This window comes from Simochromis diagramma, unplaced genomic scaffold (genome assembly GCF_900408965.1).
Source record: "Simochromis diagramma unplaced genomic scaffold, fSimDia1.1 OVJJ01000683.1, whole genome shotgun sequence".
In the NCBI taxonomy this organism is placed as follows: domain Eukaryota; kingdom Metazoa; phylum Chordata; class Actinopteri; order Cichliformes; family Cichlidae; genus Simochromis; species Simochromis diagramma.
The window spans coordinates 2,137,572-2,159,668 of record NW_024387158.1 but is presented as its reverse complement, the minus strand read 5'-3'; the positions used below and the strand labels follow the sequence as shown (position 1 = coordinate 2,159,668).

The 22,097-nt window shown below is 38.1% G+C and overlaps 1 protein-coding gene and 1 long non-coding RNA gene across 2 annotated transcripts; one reads left to right on the top strand and one right to left on the bottom strand.

Annotated features, from left to right (window-relative positions):
• The first annotated feature begins 2,297 nt into the window (after positions 1 to 2,297).
• Positions 2,298 to 12,891, top strand: LOC120744353. Its single transcript, XR_005698345.1, has 3 exons — positions 2,298 to 2,409; positions 8,377 to 8,381; positions 12,881 to 12,891. It is a non-coding gene; the product is annotated as an uncharacterized LOC120744353 (long non-coding RNA).
• mvb12ba (multivesicular body subunit 12Ba) lies at positions 5,200 to 21,637 on the bottom strand. Its single transcript, XM_040048678.1, has 10 exons — positions 21,374 to 21,637; positions 17,360 to 17,482; positions 14,966 to 15,073; positions 14,737 to 14,833; positions 14,449 to 14,578; positions 13,837 to 13,977; positions 11,894 to 11,988; positions 10,942 to 10,997; positions 8,614 to 8,673; positions 5,200 to 8,367 (listed from the first exon to the last, which is right to left on the bottom strand). Exons 2-10 carry the CDS (start codon positions 17,468 to 17,470, stop codon positions 8,281 to 8,283), a joined length of 885 nt encoding a protein of 294 aa, XP_039904612.1. The 5' UTR covers positions 17,471 to 17,482; positions 21,374 to 21,637; the 3' UTR covers positions 5,200 to 8,280.
• Positions 21,638 to 22,097: the final 460 nt, after the last annotated feature.

Sequence of the window (22,097 nt, the reverse complement as noted above, 5' to 3'; positions counted from 1 at the left end):
AAAATATATTTCAAATGTTTTTATTGTACACTACATTTTTTGGACTTTGAGCCAACTTGTCAGGGAGGGAACACACGGGCAGACAGAGTAACAAGTTTTACAAATTACTCTAATTTGTTACAGCTAAATGAGTTTTACTCAGACAACAATTCTGATTTGATTGAAACTAAAATATGCACTTAAAATAAGCCAAAACTATTTCACAAATGTACATTGAAGCAAATAAAAAAGATAATTTATTCCAAAAACCTTAAAGCTCCCCCTCCCCCCCCCCCCCCCCCCCACTTTAGCACAACTCAGTTTTTCACTTAGTATTAGTAATCACCATCAAAACAAAAGCTTTTTAAAATATATGCAAAGTCTTGCCACTAAGTTTGAATTATTCTATTGAAAAAATGCATTGCAATTTTTGAGGTAAATTTATGGGTAGTTAACAGGGATGCACAGAACATGACAAGATGTTAAAGAACCACCTAGTTTTATTCAGGTGTGTTACAGAAGGGAAAAAATCTAATATCTGTTGGACAATGGAATCCAAGAACCAGAGGTGGTGATCTCTACCAAATTAAAATTCCCACACCCTCTCCATCAACAAACACACATCACATACTAAATAAATAACCTGACATATAAAGAAAAATGTTTAGCATCAAAATTGATAGTGCCTTTCCATTGATTTTTCATTTAATTGCTAACCTGGTAAGTAGCGATGGTGTGATGAAGCCCCATCTCGAATATTTCCGGCCAACTGCTTTGCCAAAAGGCAGGTCACACAACATCTGACACCAGCTGGTCGTTCGATGTACATCAGCCCGATTTACAGCACGGTATATTACCGCATATGGCAATTTAAGATTAATAACAATCTGAAATGCTGGAAAAATCTTCCCATCACATTATTAGGGTGAATAGCTACCATTAAAATTAAAGCCTTACCCCAAATTATTATTTTTCTCAATTATCCCATTCAAACCACATCCATATGGTTTTAGACTTAAACATTATTAAGTTTTACTGGAAAAACAAAAGAGCCCAAATCAGTCTTTTCACTCTTCATAAAAACAAATGTACAATACAGTAAAATATATTATAAGATAATTCGCTTGGATAGAATTAGATAGATTATAATAATATTAAACTTTCAGACCTCCCCTTTATTACCGTTTCAATTAAACGTCATAACTGTTTCCAAGCTGGTAAATCTCCACTACCAGGTGATCTCCTGGCAATAATGTCACTGGTCCCCCAAACTTGCTATCCCCTACTCCACCTGCTTTCCTTTTTAATGCAAATCACTAATCCTTCTTTTCACTGGCTTGGAGGTGTCATGGTGAAGGGGGGGGGTCCTTATATCTCACACTGTTCTGCTCTTCTCTCTCTCTCTTCAGCCCAGTTCACTTGGGGCCTGCTCCTGTGTGATTCTTGGGGGAGGGGACTGGCCTCTCCTGGTGGATCCATGGGGGATGGCATGTGCTGGATGGCTGCATGGCTGCATGGGGGCTAAAGGGCATTTCACAGGTGATCTCCTCATACTTTAAAGGGATAGATGAGGTGCAAGAGATTGGGGGTTGTGTGGCAGGAAAAAGGTGGGGGTTGGTAGATCCTGTCAACTCTCTTCTTCCCTGTACTGCTAATTACCTATGAAGTATGAGGTAATCTTTAATTAAGCCTTCAGGACTTATCTGTTGCCCCTCAAACACTTGTCTTCTGTGCTTTCAGAAAACATGGATGTGTTATTCTTTTTCAGATGAGAAGCTTCAGCATAGTGACAAAAATTCCAGACAAGAATTCCCCAAAAATTGAGAAAAAAAGATGAAAAGAAAAACAAGTTGAAAATGAAAATTTCCATAGTTTCAGTTTCAGAAAACTCAGATACATTTGAAAAGTCTTGAAATTAGTTTTACAAAAACATATACAATGGAGTTTGTGACTGACTGAGAAAAAATTTTATACATCTTAAACATATACACAATATTGCTAAAAATATTCACTTTTAGTGATATCCCATTCTTAATCTGCAGAGCTTAACATGACTTCTATCCACTCTCTACAAGTATAATAGCCCCAACTCTTCTGTGAAAACTTTCCACAAGGTTTAGGAATTTATGGGAATTTTTGACCATTCTTCCAGAACCGCATTGCTGAGGTCACCCACTGGTGTTAGATGAAAGGTCCCGGCTCACAGTCTCTGCTCTAATTAAACTCAAAAGTGTTCTGTTGGGTTGAGGTGAAGACTCTGTGCAGGCCAGTCAAGTTCTTCCACACCAGACTCACTCATCCATGTCTTTATGGACCTTGATTCATTTGTGCACTGGTGTGCAGTCATGTTGGAGCAAGAAGGGGCCATCACCAAACCCTTCCTACAAATTTAGTAGCATGAAATTGTGCTTTTCTCTGTAAATGATAAAGGTTGCACAGACAGAAATGTTGTAACTGAATAAAAACAGTGGTAAGCAGCAGTTATGTTATTATATTATGTTTTTCTACATTTTCTTTCTCTAAGCACTTGTCGTTTGATTCAGGTGTGCAGAGGTTTTCCTAAAATTAGCATGAAATTGTGCAAAATGTCTTCTATGAGTTCTAAGAGTTCCTTTCACTGTAACTAAAGGACTATGCCAAACTCCTGAAAAAAGCAACAAAAAAACTCCACACCATAACCCCTGACCACCACCCAACTTTACACTTGGCACAATGTAGTCAGACTGTTCTTGTATTTTTCTCGTACTACTAAGAGTACATCTTGGAGGGGTGAGTGGAGAACAGCTTGTTTATTCTCATTTATCAACGCACATCACCATTTTTCTGATCCTGCACTCTCAGTATAACCAGGGCCATGCAACTCCTGCCCCCAAAAGTTGATTCTGTTCATCTGGACGTAGCGTTTTCAGTGGGAGAAATGTTTCATCACTCATCTAAATGACTTTTTCATTCTCAGTGACTGAAACTAGCACTACTGAAGGAACAATGGGCTGGGAGGTCAGTTCCTTGATCATTAATATGCAAATTGTCATGACCATTGATCAACAATGACAGATCAAAGCTCATTGATCAAAGACCACTAATCAATGGCCATTCACAGAGAGTAGGGGAATGGCTGCAATCACAGCATTGTAAGATGGCGAAAGATGTACCCTTAGGCCCCCTCCACGATTCAGAGATGGTCTTTCCTTTTTCACGTAAATGGCCTCCTTGACTCCCTGCTCAAACCAGGCGATGAGCATGAATCAAGATGTCTTTGCATCCTGCTTACCACCTATTTCAGGTCAATCACGTCCCATACCTCCAGACTTACAACCGGCTTCCTCCTCTGGGCCATTTGGACTGTTAGTATCAGGTGTCCATTTCCTGACTGAGTTTAGTTGGAGGCTGCACACAGGATTTGTAACAAGTCTGCAAAAACCAAGATGTGGTCCAATCTACCATGTGTTGGTGAGGCAGTAGCTCTATAAGCTTCTTTGACAATGAAGATGAAGATCAAGGGCTTCATTTGATCTCGTAGGACAGTCAAGATGTGTGAATCCAGTCAGGTAGGACGAGAGAATTTTATGTCAATAGCACCTTTAGAATTATACTTGCGTATGCAGGAATGTATGTATGTGTGTGTATATATACACACACACACATACATACACACACACGTCAGAATCACTGTCCAGGATGAGGCAACGAACATCCACGAGTACATCAGGAAGATGGACACAACTTACCGCGTTCTTATGGAAGGACAGGCCCCCTGCACAGTGTGTAACACCAGCAGACAGAGGAAGTGGCTCACATCCACTAATCATGGCAGCATAGGAAGAAGCTTTTATATTTAGAGGTAGGGGTGTACCACAGCAGTTAAGACCCCAGGTGCAGGCTGCTCTAGCAGCAGGGTGCAAGATGGTAGCAGGAAGGGCATACATAGCACGCCATATCCAAGTGACTGACGTAGTATACAGAACCATCTGTGCCTGGAAATCAAAACTTCAAAATGGATGGTCGAGAATGACAGCTAGGATCCTGTGGGACTTCCAGATACAGACGTACAAACTGGTGATGGCTAACCAACCGGACATAGTAATGGCAGACAGGTAGAGGAAGACGGCCACAGTGATAGATGTAGCTATACCGAATGACGATGATAATCAGGAATAAGGAACACAAGAAGCTGATGAAGTACCAAGGCCTGAGAGCAGAACTTGAGAAGATGTGGAGGGTGAAGTTAAGGACCCCCCAAGGGTTAACAGTGGTGCCAGTGGTAATCACAGAACTCTTTGTAGTGACCCCCAAGCTAGGCGAGTGGCTCCAGTAGATTGCAGGAACAACATCCAAGATTTCTATCCAGAAGAACGCAGTCCTAGGAACAGCAAAGATGTAGAGCAGTGGTCCCTTTTTTGCGCCACGGACCGGTTTATGTCTGACAATATTTTCACGGACTGACCTTTAAGGTGTCGTGGATAAATACAACAAAATAAAACCAGTACCAGAAAACCCAAAATTTATTCACAACACACGGGAATAAAACCCAGGGAAAACGAGTTAACGATTAAAAAAACCCCAAAACAAAACAAACAAACAAACAAAAAAAAAAAACGATAAAAAGCAAGCACCCTGAAAACCATAAATATCACACCCGAGCCTCAAGTCTTGTGGCCCGGAACCAAACCCGGGGGTTGGGGACCGCTGCTGTAGAGGATACTGGTAGAGGACCTGACCTTGAAGGACAGATCACCCTGAGGGGTGAGGGGAATTTTTATAAGGACTTCAGTTCATCACACTTTATTAAAAGTTAATCAAACACAAATTAAGCTAATGTTGTTTTGTTCAAAGCTTACTAAATGAAACGATTTTGAGACAAATTGATCACTAAAAATATTAACATTAACTGCAATACTGAAACCACTGAACCCAACATGTCACCATGCATACTATTAATACATTAAAGAGATTATTTGTAGTTAATAGTTACATTACTTAGCAAATGAATACTGCAGCCCACCTGGCTGGAAGTAAACAAAGTTGAGAAATATACATGTGTAGCTTATCACACAGCAGGCAGTTACGCACAGCTGAAATACAGAGCTTCACATAGCCATTTGTCTAACCCTATTAATTTCAGCAGTATAATTAAGTTTTATAGGACACATTGGAAAAAAGAATTTACTTAAGACCAAGTAGGTGCTATACTGAAATACAGACAAAGTAAACAAACAGAGCAAAAGGAGTTACTCTATTTAATGACTTGATATATTGCAGAACATTTTTTCTTGTCACATATGACCTGTGGAAAAAAATAAAAATCAGCAAAACTAAAACTGATTTAATTTTCTTTACATAATCGGTGATGCTACAGCATGTGTTTTAAGAAGATGGTGGACAGACTGACCTTCACAGACACCTGTTCAGGCTGAACATAAGGTCAATAATAAGAGCCCAACTTATACTGGCCTATCACATGTTTCTATTAGTGTACATTTTGTTCGATATGAGGAAACATGAAACTTTTTCTATTACAGGACAGACATGGAGATAATTAAGCTTAATTAACATGAGATAAATTATCACACAATTAGTTTCAACTCCATTTTGTTCACATCAAAGTTGAGAATTAAGTGAACCACTTATTTTCCCTTTTAAAAAAAAAAAAAAAAAAAGCCTTTTTAGTGTATTACAGATTCAAAGTATCAAACAGCAATAGTCTACAAATAAAAGTTTCCAATATGACCTTTTTGTAGCAGTTCATAAGAATACAATACGCCAGAGAATACCTCCTCATCTACATGACACATATCCTATTTATTCTCCTGCTTTTCTCTAAACATCTCAAAGGCTCAATGTATAATGTAGGTAGTAAAGAAAAACAAACAAAGTAACTAACTGATACTTATTTTATCTGGTGGTTTTAATAATAGTGGTTAGTGCTATAGACAATTAAAAAATAAAAATAGTTATTTGCATATAACCAGTGGTGACTCTAATCAGGGTCAAAATTCCATAAAGTCACATGGTTCTGAGTTGGTCTTTATTGTCATCACATGTGAAATAGGTGATTTTAATATTAATGGTCCAAAGTTTTGGAACACCCCAATTATTTCAGTTATTTATTGGAATTCAAGTTGCTTAAGTCCAATGAATAACTTGAAATGGAACAAAGGTAAATGGTGAACCGCCAGAGGTTTACAAAAACAACACCAACACCACCCCTACCCCAAACTGAAAAATAATGTACATTTCAGAGTTATACAAGAGGCCTTTTTTCAGGAAAACAAAAATGTGTTAACAATTTAAAGCTGTTCTGCAGCAATGGTGGTTTATCAAGCCTTGAAAGCTGGTGCTACTAATTCCTACAGGTGTTCCAACTTTTCTGGATTACTTCCAACCCCCTCTGTCTGCATAAAAGCAGTGTTGGAACACATTGTGTTACCATATTCTCGTGAGCATCAGTTGAAAAAGGCATCGCAATGAAAGAGAGACTGACCATCAAAATGTACGTCTTCCTACAGAGAAACTGCAAAGAAAGGCGTCAATGAGTAGAGTTTTCTCCACCATCAAAAGTCACTCAGAAACTGGGGTAAACTCTGACATGAAGAGGTCTGGCAGACCCAAAGCCACAAATGAATCAGAGGACAAGTTTCTGAGAGTTAACAAGCTTGCATGATAGACGGCTCACAGTACAACCCAACCCTTTCAAGCACAGCTTAATAGTGATCGTAGCAGGCAAGTCTCAGTTTCAACTGAAGACTTCAGGCTGCAGGTTTGACAGGACGAGTTGCAGCAAGAAAGACATTGCTAAGACGTCAGAATAAGAGGCTTGCCTGGGCCGCGCTACACAGCATTCTGTAGTGTCATGCAATAGCCTCTGGTATGTGCCTAGTTGGTCAGGGGTTAGCACAATCTCCAGACGTAAACCCCATCGAGCTGGTTTGGGTACCACACATTTATGGGAACTTATTTAACAGATATGGGAAGAACTTTCTGAAGAATATTTGATTTCTAATGTAGAAAGAAAGCCATGGGTATGTTCAGCTGTTATATCTGCCAAAGGTTTCTACTTTGATGAGTGAAAAATTTAGAATACATTTTGGTCTATGAACTGATCCCACGATTATTTTTTTTAAAAGTCCTTAGTTGTACTAGGCTTTCATTTCAGAGTGCAATGAGACATTAAACTGCAAAATTTTCAACAAAAACTGGAAAAATTGGGGTGTTCTAAAACTTTTGACCAGGAGAGTAGAATTCTGTACACACGTTCCATAACCAATGTACTAAAATAAAACTCTTTGCAATATTATACTTTTACTGGAGCATCCATTTCTGATATAACACCAATGAAGATGAAGGAAACAATGAATATAGCTATGATACTGTTAAGATATAAGGACTAACTATCAGTGCTTTTTAGCTAAAATGTGTGAGGTTTGCTCAATGTTACTCATTCAGTGAAAAGATGTATCAATAAAACATCTATATGCATGCAAAGTAAGGTATTAGAGTATGGTATAAATAGAAAATCTTGATGTGAATACTCCACACAGTGAATATTAGCTGTAGTCATGGTTCTGTCGGGCAAGCTGCTACCTCACAGAAAGAGAAGAAGTGGTTTACAGAATATCTACAGCAATTAGGAAGCACAATAACAACCTCAAACACAAAAGTGCACTCACAGTCACACCAGTAAATGGCAATACATCTGGAAAACAATGAGAAGCATTTCCCCATCAAGAAGACAAGCTCAACAACAAAACTTAAAGTCACAGTTTTCTTTTAAATTTCTGACACACTAAGGTGCCTTTATGGTGCGCTTTGATTCAGAACAGTCCATGTCATAAACAAAAAAGGCAACATGACTGGTGTGAGATCCAACAGAAGTCCTCCACGAAAAAAGTACCGTGTGATCCTTTTATCTTATTTCTAACAAGATCTTTTGATGGGACAGGGTTATTTTTTTTCCACCACAATACGACACTTGACCATTTTTCACTTAACAAAAATGTATTTTTGAAGTCATTCGAGTGAGATACTGAAGTATCTCGATGAGCATAAAATGTGTTTTCTTGTCCCAGCTCTGCCGTGTAGTAGTTCGAGTCTGACTGAATTCCATTGTTTTCCATTTCAACAGCACACAGAGGGCCTACAACATGTCCCAGAAGTTAGAAAATCCACAATTTTAGTTGGGAATTTTTCTTTTCATTTACAGATTGAATATCCCCGTTGTAGGTATGTTCTCAGTAGTTGTGTGCACTTCTCTCCGGCTGCTGTCTATAGTGTGGAGATGACTGTTGTTCATATAAGAGATGCTTAGGCCTCAGAACTCAGAGAGGTCCGTGTTGGACTTGGAGGGAGGCGAGCCGCTGCACTATGCTCTGTGCGGAAACTGTAATCATACTTACATAGGGAGAGTTGCATATTATTATTAATTAGTATGGTCTAACAGAAATTTTCTTATTGTTCACTAAAATCATAATTTCATTTACCCATCTGCAAAATACAGTGTTGATTAACAATCATATACAGTAATTTATTAATCCTCTAGTGGACAATCTGTACTTAAGCAAATACTACTTCATTATTCATCTCTGGAGACCATAAATTATACTATGAGAAATGTAACAAAGTCTTATGTCTACTCACCTCCTTTTCAATCTCAGCCAGTGATTTAATTGTAATACCCATCAGATCCACCTGCTGCAGCTGTACATGGAGAACAGGAATGCTGAGATGTGTGAACAAGCTCAACTTCAAGCATGTTGCAATTGTGTGAGAGTAGTGTTGGGAGACTTGTATTACTACAACGTGACTTATTTGAAGGGTTAAGTCGAATAAAAGTTTGCCATTTTTCTAGGTGCAGTCTGAACATTGTGATAGAGGCTCAACAAATTTATCAGCTCATCACCCAATAAAAGGTTTATGCCACAGCTGCCTTCAATGAACAGAATTGGTAATTTAGAGCAATACTGGTAACACTGCTATTAGCAAAATCCGTTTTTATGTTTCTGTAATAATTGATCTACCAGTATGCCGAAGGTCTTTAAAATATTTTGAATGCTAAAATATATATTTATTGCTACTATCCAGTCATTTTCAAATTTACCATTTCATAAATAAGCATTAAATATATTAAAGCATGTTACATACTAAGAAAAATTAAATTACTTTTAATTTGAATACCATCTGCCATTATGGAAAATGTTACTTAATACTAATCTCTTCCAACAAGATGCAAGAGTTAATTTGTGCTAGCTAAGCAATAGTGGTATTGACAGTGTACCCTTTAGTGCTTCACTGAGATTTGGCTGAGTGAACTTTGAAGAGGCTCACTCATCACTCTGGATGGCTTGCAACGGCCACAGGATATCACCAGAGAGTGATGAATGAGAAAGGGAGGAGGAATAGCGATGTTTGTGAATGAGAAGTGAAATAACACTGGACAACACTTCCTGAGTGCTGATTGAATGAGGAAGAAACTACAAAAAAAAAAAAAAAGAAAAAAAGCTCAAGACCAGAAAAGCTCCCCACTGCTCAGGGACTGTGCAGACCAGCTCTGTGATCATGCGCATGTTTATCCGTGGGAGACATCCTGTGTTGTTCCAGTACTGTCTAACCATTTCACACTTGTAATCTTAACTTCCCATCTGATGAAGACAATTAGGGAGGATCGTCCTCAACCACCTCGAAACTCTAGTAAGCATGCTGCTGCCAGACCCCTGCAGTTCACTTTACGTCCTGGAATTGAGGTGGATGATGCAAGCATCTACCTCCATACATTACTGTCATGCGTAAGAATACTGGAAGCACTGTGAGGGTCATGTTTTTTGACTTCTCTAGCACTTTCAATACAATTCAACAGGCACTGCTAAGGTGAAAAGCTGAAAAGGAGCAGGAGTCGACCATAACCTTACTTTATGGCTATCGGGCAATTTTTTTAAAAGCGGTTGTCTGATGGGGAGGTGGCAGCACAGAGTGGGACGAGAAACAGATTAACAGTCTGAAAACGAGGGCCAGCTCTTGCCTGGCCAGTCCCCTTGACCGCATAGAAGAGGTGGGTGAGAAAAGGATCTAATGGGCATTATGAACAACATCTCTGACCCCCTAAATAAGATTATAGAGGTCCCTGAGCAGCTCCTTCAGCAGTAGAGCGTTTCAGCCACAATGTAGGGCGGAGCTCTATTGTAGGTCTTTCATCCTAACAACAGTCAGACTGTAACTACACAGGATAAATACAGCTTAAAAACAAATGTGTATTATTACCACTCTCACCGCACTTTAAGTACATATAAAAATCTTGATGTATTTTACTGTATATAGTAACCATCTATAAATAGTATGGTATTTTTGCTTTTTTGTACACTACTCTTATTTTTTCCATATTTTTATTTTTCTACCGTATCTCTAATTTTCTTTTTATTACTTGTGCTGCTGTAACAAGTTATTTCCCAAGAGTTTGGGATTAAATAAAGTTTATGCCTATTTTTACTGTTATTCAGTTGCATTCCTGAACAGAAAAAAAATTGTTTTTTTGGTTTGTTGTTATGCTTGATTAATTTCTGACTTCTCAGTGTCCTGGCTTAAGTTTGGGAATAAAAATATGAATTCATTTAAGTTTAATTCTGTACTTTTTAGTTTTAAACAAGCTTTTCACAGATTTCTAAATTGTGTGTGTTTTCTTGCTTTTATGACATGTGGGTCTAATAAATTTGTTAAGCACTGTATCCCTTTCTTGCAGGGTACAGCAATCTCAACTAAGAAATGTATGTAATCTGACATTCACGTACCAAATACACATCAGACAATGTAATGAAGCTTAGTGTATGAATGTAAGGCTACTCTCTTTTTACAGCTTTTGGGCATATACTGTGGTTGTCGTACTCTTTTTGAGCAGAGATGTTAAAGCACAACACTGGAAATTGATACAGGAGGACATGTTGGCAAATATCACTAGGATTAAAACTTAAGACTTACATCAGATGAGGCACAGGCAAACTTCTCAGAGATCATAAAAGGCACCCCGTCCATTGCTGAAACAGAAAGGTCAAAACAACGTTACATAATTTCATCTCGTAAGAGATCAAGTAGTAACCCATACAAACCATAAACTGAATAACAGCAACGACTCGAGACTGTTAAACAAATGACAGTGTTCACATATACAGAGATGTGGACACGGTCACCTTCAACACGCAGTCTATTATGAAGAGAGAGCTTAAAAGCACACAAAAGTGAAGCTGTTGATGTGTCATCCCTACCCTCATCTATGGCCACAAGCTCTGGGAAATGAACAAAAAAATGAGACTGAAGCTATAAGCAGTAAGAATTAGCTTTCTCTGCAGGGTGGATGGGCTCAGCTTTAGAGACAGGTTGCTTAGGCTGCTGCCCCCATGATCCAGCCCAAGATAAGTGGTAGAAGTTCAATTAACTGGTAAGCTACAGCTATTTTTTTCCCCTTCTGATTAGATGAAAGCTTATTATTATTGTTTTAATCCTACACATTTCTTTACACTATAATGACTTAACTATACTATATTATTTCAACACTTAGGCCATATATATGTGTATGTGTGTTCTTGTCTAGCTATCTTTGTGAGGACTGAAATCTGCATTCTACTATACTTGTGAGAACCAACAGTCACTTGTGAGGACACACTCGCCAGTCCTCACAAGTTTGAAGGCCTTTTTGAGGCTCAAAATGTGGTTTTAGTGTCAGGGTTACAATTAGGTTATGGTTAGGTTTAGGGTAAGGGTCAGGGTTAGGCATTCATTTTTAATGGTTAGAGTTAGGGTAAAGGGCTAGGGAAACCATTATGTCAATGAAGGTCCTCACTAAGATAGTTGAACGAGGTTGTGTGTGTATATGTGTGTGTGTGTGTATTCATCTTTAAATCAACAAGGGCAACTGAAACTGTAAAGACCTGACCTGTAATGGCATACAGGTTGGAGTTCTGGTGCTCATAGTCTGGTCTGGTAGTATTTTTTCCTCTGAAGCTGGCAGGGAGGGTCATGGAAATATGCCTTGAAACAAAAAAAAAAAAAAAAAAAAAAAAAAAAAAAAAAAACATTAAGCACCTCAGTAGTTCAATATATATGTGAAAGTGAGCCAAATAGCTCAAGATTTTAAAGAAACTATCACCATCCACTCCTGCTGTGTCAGCTAGAACTAATCCTGGACTGTCAAATTGCACAGCTAAGCAAAGGAAGTTGGGTTGTACATTAGAGCTGTATCCAAATTTTTGACTATGGCTTGTTGGGTAGTTTCTATTCATCCTAGAGTACTTAATCATACATTGTTATAATGTACTTAATTTGGAAATTATTTTTGCTACAGTAGCTGAAATATATATATTTTTGATGGTGGCTCCTCCTCTTTCACGGGTTTCTGCTGCGATCAATCAATCGATAGATGAAGTGGCTGACGTCCACAAATCCTACTAGTGGCTGGACAAAAACACACCACAGAGGCACTAATCATGGAAACACAGGAACAAGCTCTGAGGACAAGATCCATGGAGGCTGCGGTCTATCACATCAGGCAAGATCCCAGGTGCAGGCTGTGTAAAGATGCCTCGGAGAAATCCAGCATATAACAGCAGGGTGCAAGATGCTGGCAGGCAGGGTATAAATGGAACGCCATAACCAAGTGGCCGGCATTAGTATACAGAAACATCTGAGCCCGAGTACCTGGAAGTCTCGAGGTATAAATGGGAGACGCCCCCTAGGATGGTCAGGACTGACCGAGCTAAGATCCTGGAATTCCAGATACAGGCGAACAAAATAGTGGTGGGTAACCAATCAGACATAGTAGTGTTGGACAAGCAGAGGAAGACAGCCGTAGTGATAGATGTAGCGATACCAAATGACAGCTACATCAGGAAGAAGGAACACGAGAAGCTAGAGAAGTACCAAGGTCTCAGAGAAGCGCTTGAAAAGATTTGGAGGGCAAAGGTAACAGTGGTCCCAGTGGTAATCGAAGCACTCCGTGCAGTGACCCAAAACCTAGCCGAGTGGCTCCAGCAGATCCTGGGAACAACATCCAAGATCTCTGTCCAGAAGAGCACAGTCCTACGAACAGCAAAGATATTGCGCAGGACCCTCAAGCCTCTGGTAGAGGACCTGAGCTTAAAGGACAGACCGTCCGCAGGGGCGAGAGGGGATTTTTTTTTTTAATATATATAGTTGTGCAAGATCTGAGAGAGAAAACTTTAAAAAAAAAAACAAATCCTTTTTAAATCTGTAAAGTGCTCTGCTCAATTCTCAATTGTTCCATTAATATTAAAAGAAATTATGTTACTCATTATTTTATTATTTGAACTCTTAAGCACATTGAAGGAGTTTGAGACATAATAAAAGAGGCAAGGCTAAGTTGGTCTGGAGATGTGCAGATGAGGCATAGTGGAAAAAGGATGCTGAGTATGGAGCTGCCAGGGAGGAGAAAAAGAGAAAGACCACAGATGTTTACTGGATGTGGTAATATGGACATGGAGGCATACGATCTGGAACAATTGAAATAGGAAGATGACAAGAAAGTTAAGGAAGTTCCTCCACTGATTCATTCAAAGGTGTAAAAATAAATATCCACTGTTAATTTAAACATATCATCATAACAATTTTTGTGACATCTGAAGTTACATCTTCTCTGTGTTGGGGCACTCACAAGTGAATGAATCACTACTTGCATGTACATTCCATAACCTCTAGGCAATACCAAGATAAACTAAAGTGCTAATCTGTGCAACCTGTATTGTTACAGTGCACTTGCTTTGTTTTGTGTTGTATTTCTCTTTTAAGGTTACAAGAACTAATAAGAGATACAAGTGAAGACAATCACATACAAGTACTAGCACATCATTAGAGTGAATTTACTTAAGCATGGGAGCTGGTGGGGCTGATCCTGAGCTGGAGGAATTCACATTCTGGGTGTTGTTGATGGTTTGTGTGTGTGTGGAGTCCTGGGCCCGAGGCACATTTCCCATGCGATACCAGATTCCCATGTTGTTGAGCTCTCTGTCAAACAATGTTAGAAGCATTATTAAGCAGAAAGTGCTGACACTAGTTCCAAGGTTAATGTAAACCTGCTAGTCAAAACGTGTGTGTATTAAATCCATGCCCTCCTTTCCCCTTCATACATTCTCTAAGCAATTATCCTAGAAATGTTTTGGGGACAAAGGTTTTTTTTTAATAAACATTTTGCCAGAAATGCTTTGGATTCTTTAGCTCTCATGTGGAACATCTGACATACTGTAAGTGTCTTTTCATGTAGAAAACTTTCTGATAGAAATGCCCTGAACATTCCATCATACATTAAAAATATAAAAAAGATTAATGTGACTTGATTTCTGGAGTAAGTGGAAACTGTTATACCAAATGGAGTGATTCCATTACAGTACAAACAACTTTTTTTTTTTTTATTTATAAACTATTTTCTTCTGTTTAAAAAAAAAAAAATTAAATTTGACTGGAAGTTGCAATGCTCACCCTATAAAGGTATACTGAGGAGGTGCCTGCTTGGAGCGTCCCAGGATGCGGATATCACAGATGGCTGCCTCTGTGGAGTCCCGTGGAATAAATTTGATGCAGAGTCGCCTCTTCCTGAAGGCCTGCTCCTCTGTTACAGAAAAGACAAACTGACGGTCATTCCACAACAAGGTGGTTCATGAATAACAAACAATTCTTATTTCAGAGGTTAAAAAGATTAATTATTTTCACATATTCTTACCACACATTGAGGCTCTAAGTGTCTTTCCACTTGAGATAATAACTTACGAGTATCAACAGTTTCCTGGATTGGGATGAAACCCACAGGCAAAGTGTCCTTTATATCAATCAGCTTCATGTCCACAAGAACATTACCTAAATGGCTCTGCAGAGGAAAGAATAGAGTACAAGAATATGGTATTGAGAAAGGAGACGTTTATTGGAGAGGGGGTGGGAGATGTTTATTGGAGAGGGGGTGGGAGACTTATTTAACTGTTGAGGAGGTAAGTAAACTTACATTTTCTTTAGAGAAAACTCTGGTGAAGCAAAGGTATCGGGTCACCTTGGATTTGAAAAGTCCGTCTTTCCACAGGTCAGCATCCAGGCCATCTGTTGTTGTTGAGATCTATAAGCAGAGGGGGATAGATTTTCATTATTCTGAGACAAGAATAACAATATCTGTGGATGATCTCCTCAATCTGTACACTCCTTGCTGAGCTTTAAGACCATCAGGTCAATTACTCGTGGCCCAACCTAAGTTTAGGCTGAAGACCAGAGGTGATCGTGCCTTTGCTTCAGTTGTACCTAAACTTTGGAATAGCCTCCCTGCTTCTATTTGTGCCACAGACTCTATTCAATCCTTCAAATCAAGATTGAAAGCTTACTTATTTAACCTGGCTTTCCTGACCACTTAATACCCTTATTAAACTTATAAATAATTTTATTGCTGGTTTTTAACTTCTTAGTTGATATTTTCTATTCATGAACTGACCTCCCTCCTGAATTGAGGTTCGATACCCATTTTACTTAACACATAACTCACAGATTATTTTTGCGATTAGTCGACTAATCAGATCATGCATCCATTGGACGTAAAACGTACAGCTTATTGCACCAGCAGCATCTGCTCTTATATAACTATCATTAGCTTACAGCTTTAAGTGTTTAAGGTATATGTTTACTAAAAATAAAGACAAGATGATAGTTTATTAAATTTTAATGAAATTTGCAGATTGTTTCGGAGAAGTTTAATAAACTCAGCCGTCTGCTCCTTGCTATCTAAAATATAACAGGACACTGGAGTATATTCTCGAGCATCTCACACTTCTGATAATCAGTTGTCTGCTTGACGTTTATTCAGTTGTGTAAAAACTATAACTTTAATCTCAGCCAAACAGATTTACTCAGGAACAAATAAAATACTGAAAAAAGCCAAACTATAACATTTTTAAGTTATCCAAGTGACTTATATTACATGTTTAACCTGAGTAGCGAAAAATGGCGGTGGGTTTGAAAACAATTTGCTGGGAGTCCGGTGTTCTCACGGGCTCTAGTGAGCCTTGAACCCCGGTTAGCTATCGAGGTGGTGGGTAACAGACGTCTCCGAAAATGTCGGAGCGCTTTTGAAAATATGTGGTGTCTTGATAAACTGAGCAGATATTTGAGGTTTACACAGCTACATTCTTGCCTGAAAATATTTTAAACGTTTATTTTGTGGCCCAGATAGAATAATAAGAGTAATGTTAAAACTAACTAGCTACTGTCATTGTTGGAAACTGAGCAGGGCCGCGCTATGAATTCTCGACTATTAAATTAGTCGTCGACGATTTTGATAGTCGATGTAATCGTGACTAGTCGACTAATCGTGGCAGCCCTACTCTGAACCCCACACAAATAATTGAACTATTAATCTTATTCTAACGGAAAGCCCATCACGCTCATTTTCGTTACTCGTATCCTCAATCTTTTCCTTTCGCTTATAAAAGAACTAACAACAATAGATTAGTCCAAAATTAACAGATTAATGGAGTTTCTCAACAATGATGCGCCAAATGGCAGCACATGGCTGTATAACATTTAGCCACAACAATTTACCATCACTTCGCATCAATTAAAATGATAGCAATTAGGTTAAATGATTACTACGTCTTGTACTGACTAGTGACAATAGCAACGAATAGTTGCTTGGTTAACAAGTCATGCACATCCCTTATTTCATAGGAAAGAAGGATAGTGATTCTGCTCCTCTTTAATTGTAAACTACCAGGTGAAAAGTTGCTACAAATGCTAAAGCAGCTGCTACTGTTGGCAAACACACACTGTCATCCACCTGATACATGAAGACTAATTCACAGCAAAACACTCTTAAGTCTGGGCTATCATCAGATACACGGAGAATAATACTTGTGTTTTTCCATAGACATTTGGAATTGGGTGAACAGGAAAAAAACAACAACAAAAAAGCAAAAAACAGAATCACTATTGGCAAGTTTAAAAAACATAAAATAAAATCAGTCAAGAAAAAAAAAAAAAAAAAAGGAATTTGTGCATCACTGAAGTTCATTCACTGTTTATATTTTCCTAACAACCAGCTAACCATTTTGCTAACCAGAATGTGCACCAAATCAAAAACAGGTTTGTATGTCAGATGTTGGAGTTTATCCACGAGAGAAGCCCTCACTGGAAACACATGCGATTATTGCTCAATTAATTTTGTCACAATAGAATATTTAAGAAATTAAATTAATTTAAGAAAGCATGTAAGTGCCTCCTTTCATGCGCACACACAAGTACATAAATGCGCAAATTAGATATTTCTGTTACTGCAAAAAATAAAATCTAATAGTGTGGGAAAAATTCTAGTATTTGGCAATTCTGACCAATCATTCTTGAGTTATGTTATGTTGCTTACCACATCATATCCAGTGGGTGCTCTATTCCTAGAGGCTACTACTCCGACTCCAGTGATTGGGTCCATTGGCATCTCTGGCAAAGCTTCAGAAAGGTCCCGAACCTCAGGCATCTTTATAGAGATCTGCAATAAAAATCCCCACAGATGACATTATTGGAAAACAGAAAGTAGGACAATGGGGGAACAGGAATAAACATCAGGATTGATTGGTAAGATAAGACATGTACTTTTCTCTGCTGTTCATACAGGGCAAATTCTTTTACTCTACTTACTGAGCTCCGATCTAACTGTTTTGAACTTATAGTATGGAATTATTTTTTGTACCATAAGTCACAAAGGGAAAAAATATAATCCGAGCAAATAATTTAATTTCTTGGGCACAACTCCGATGTGAATCCTGCTTGCTTAAATCATTAGATTTTTGACTGTTTGGAGGGGGAGCCCAAAGAAAGCAGGTGTCCTAATGTGACTGGACACTTTCATGGACAGCTCAGGTTACTGCATTAAGTGGAGTTACATTGTTGCAGCATCCGCCCCCCAAAACCCCCACCGTTTTAAATCATATTTGCTTAGAAAATAAAGTTTTCCAATAAAGAAACAAAAAAAAGAAAAGAAAAAAAAAAAATCCAGATTCTTAAGTATCCATAGGATAGTGCCAAGAAATTATACTGAAAATGATAACATCAAGCGATAACAAAAGTCAATTTCAGTGAGAGATAAAAACACACATAGGATACAATAAGATGAGGCTAATAGAATATATTCACAGAAGTTTTTGTGATGGTGCAGTTTAACTGAACACTGCACTTTCACAAAAACCTAAACCCTTGTATTACTGTAGTATTGTATCTTCTGGATGAGGTAGATGTGTCTTCATGTGTACATTTTTCTGCATCTGTGTGTGTTAGTGAATGAATAAGCCTTTAAGAGTATGTGGGGGCTCCAATGAAGAATAGTGAGCATTTGGACATTTACCCTGAGCTTTGATGCAAAATTTGGTAGGCTGAAAACAGGATATTACAATGGTGTAGATTTCAAGTCAAGTTCAAGTTCAAAGTTTATTCGCCACATGCAGTGGCAGGTTGCCCTGCAGTGGAATGAACCCGCCCCGACCTTTTAATAATGAATGCTAATAATTCACAGTGTCTAATATATGTTTTTAATATAATTTTAATTTTTGTTTTATATTGGATATGTCACACACTTTTTTTTTTGTTTACCTGTGACTGTTCTTGGTTAGTTGTTTTTATAGTCACTACTTTTTTTTTTTTTTTTTTTAAATACATTATAAGCACAAAATAGCACCTTTAAATTTAAATTGTTTTATTTTGCCTCATGAATTCTTGCTTGATGCTATGATCTTTTGGTTGTCTAGTTTTTACCACAGAAAGACTTACTGGGACAGTATTGTCATTTCCGAACAACCTCTGTGTGCAGCTGATGGTTTAAAAATGGTTTAAATAAAACATTTAAATTCATTCAGATTTTTTGTATTCAAAGTAGAAAAAAAAAAAAATCCCATAACATAATCACACACAAAAAATAAAATCGCCCAGCCCTAGCTGCAACTTGCATAGTACTTGCATAGATTTTTTTAAATTGTTGCAAGTCAGATAATAAAATCTATGAATTTACTTTCAATGACAAATCTTGGATCAAATAACACATTCAGAAACTCGTAATTGAGACAGAAACCATTAAGTTATACATATCACACTTGGCCATAATTTGAAATGCACATAGTTAACACCATTATATAGTCTAGTTTTCAAAAAGCGCATTTTTATATTTTGATCATGGCATTATCCTCACATAATTTATTAGAAAAATACATTTTGTGATTATGTGAATTATTTATCATCAATACATTTAATTTTTTGTTCACCCTACTGCTCCCATTTCATTAGTTTGAAATACACTTAATTTTGAAACTGCTTGCATTATGTTCTATAAGAGTTTTGCAGGACATTTCTTTTTTTCAGATAAGTAGAGACTGTACTGGGGCTCATCTTAGATCATTTTAGTAATTGAGTATCTATTATTGCATCAAAAATCGAATAAGAAATACTTTTGTCTCATTAATGAGAAGTAATAAATATTCAAAAGACAAAAAACAGGTCTTTTAAAATGTTTAAATAGTTCACCTCCTTATAGGACCTTAAAAATCTCCAAAATATTGTATTTAACCAGATGCGTATCTTAATGATCTTAAAGTATGGTATCACTGTATTAGAGCACTAATTTACAAGAGCCAAGATATACCAAATCGAATCAAAAACTGTGACCCCAAAACTGTGCAATGAACAGAACCACAGATTTTGTAAACTGTTCCATCCCCAGTAGATGTCAATAATAATAATTATAAATAGTAATTCAGTGTCTCTAAAATTAGAAATATCCTGTCTCAGAGTGACGCTAAAAAACTAGTTCATGCATTTATTATTTCCAGGCTGGACTACTGCAATTCATTATTATCAGGACGTCCAAAAAACTTGCTGGAAAGCCTTCAGCTAATCCAAAATGCTGCAGCAAGAGTACTGACAGGGACTAGAAAGAGAGAGCATATTTCTCCTGTTTTGGCTTCCCTTCATTGGCTTTCTGTTAAATCCAGAATTGAATTCAAAATCCTGCTCCTCACATACAAGGTCTTAAATAATCAGGCCCCATCTTATCTTAATGACCTTGTAGTACCATATCACCTATTAAAGCACTTCACTCTCGCACTGCAGGCTTACTTGTTGTTCCTAGAGTATTTAAAAGTAGAATGGGAGGCAGAGCCTTCAGTTTTCAGGCCCCTCTTCTGTGGAACCAGCTTCCAGTTTGGATTCGGGAGACAGACGCTATCTCTACTTTTAAGATTAGGCTTAAAACTTTCCTTTTTGCTAAAGCATATAGTTAGGGCTGGACCAGGTGACCCTGAATCCTCCCTTAGTTATGCTGCGATAGACGTAGGCTGCCGGGGATTCCCATGATGCATTGAGTTTTTCCTTTCTTGTCACCTTTCTCACGCACTATGTGTTAATAGACCTCTCTGCATTGAATCATATCTGTTATTAACCTCTGTCTCTCTTCCACAGCATGTCTTTTATCCTGTCTTCCTTCTCTCACCCCAACCAGTTGCAGCAGATGGCCCCGCCCCTCCCTGAGCCTGGTTCTGCAGGAGGTTTCTTCCTGTTAAAAGGGAGTTTTCCCTTCCCACTGTTGCCAAAGTGCTTGCTCATAGGGGGTCATATGATTGTTGGGTTTTTCTCTGCATCTATGAAGCGCCTTGAGGCGACTTTTGTTGTGATTTGGCGCTATATAAATAAAATTGAATTGAATTGAACTGAATTGTGTCCAACCAAACAACCCTCAGGACAATGGCTCAGAGTTTTAATGGCCCATGTACATTTTTATTGGCTTGTGAGAAAAAAACTTCTATTGCCATATTTTTTAAATCTTGATGCAGCTTATTTTACATAAGTCACAAAAAAATCTGGGGTATAAACAAACAGCTTACGTTAAGGACATAAATTTGCTTTTTCTGGTCTCCAGCGAGCGCCTCTGCAAAGGACTGGATTTCTCTTCTACGTCCAAATACTCAAAATTCCAGTGGTGCAATGAGATAAAAAGATGTCACTCAAAAGTTGTCCCCATACAGGACAAGTTACGTATTGATTCGTAGGTTTAACACAAATTACTAACAACAGCCATAACTAAATTATTTATTGTGCGAGCATAACTCGCCTTCGTTTGTCAACTCTAACTGTGAAATAATAAATAAGCGATCAAGCTAACAAGCTAGTCGGGTAACATAGTGCATCTTCCACACGCCAGCTGCAACCGACCACAGACGTCAGCTATGGTTTTACTGGCCAGCCAACGGTCTGTTATCCCTTGGATCGTTTAAGCGCTTATATCACATACCTCAGTCAATTATACCACCAAAGGCAGCTTTACGTATCACATTCTTGAGAAGACACAGGATTTGCAATAAATGATAATGTTAGCAATCTAACTGGGTTGACCACTTACCGAAACAGGCTAACAGTTGGATGTGAGAGGTTTCCGAAATTTTTCCTCAGTGTTCTGTTTGGTTAGGTCGTTTCACAGCTTTGGAAAAGCTCGCATTGTTAGAAAATTGCCTTATTCATCAAACCAGTGCTAAACACAACCTATTCTGTGCATATCTGCATAACAGTTTTCCAGCTAGCGGTTTCAGGAAGATATCATTGTTCGAAAAGCGGAAAGAACTCGTTCGGATTCGGAGGAGTCGTCGCGGTCTTCTTCTTCTTCTTAATATTTATTGGTTGGCAAGTAGCGAAATTCTTCTTCTTCTTCCTCCCCTGTTGTTTTGGTGGTTGGCAAATAACTTCTAAGTGCAATACCGCCACCTTTTAGATTGGAGTATAGCACAGAATCTACAGTACCGCCAATATATTTCTTTTTAAAATTCCCGTCTCCTTCAAAAATGTAAAAATATCAGCAAAAACTATATGCCCTGAGTCTCTTTGAAAGAATTCCCTTATCCTTAAATTATTTTTGTCATTATTAAGATTACTCATTAATACTTCTCTCTCGGGAGTGTCTAAGGACACTGTTAGACCTCTGCCTTACCACCACATATTTTAATTACAGCAAGGGTTTTACAGAAAAAAAAACATGGATGTGCCATTGGCTCCTCGGTGTCACCTATTGTAGCCAACCTTTACATGGGGGAAGTGAAAAGGTTGTTTTTTTTCTTTTTTCTTTTCTTTTT

Bases quoted from the DNA above. Each gene is read 5' to 3' on its own strand.
- mvb12ba (XM_040048678.1), bottom strand. From the start codon at position 17,470: ATGCCTGAGGTTCGGGACCTTTCTGAAGCTTTGCCAGAGATGCCAATG. The intron at 14,579-14,736 runs GTAAGTTATTAT...TTTCTGTAACAG, and splicing joins CCAGGAAACTGTTGATACTC to AGGAGCAGGCCTTCAGGAAG. The intron at 8,674-10,941 runs GTAAGTCTTAAG...CTCCATGTACAG, and splicing joins TTGCCTGTGCCTCATCTGAT to CTGCAGCAGGTGGATCTGAT.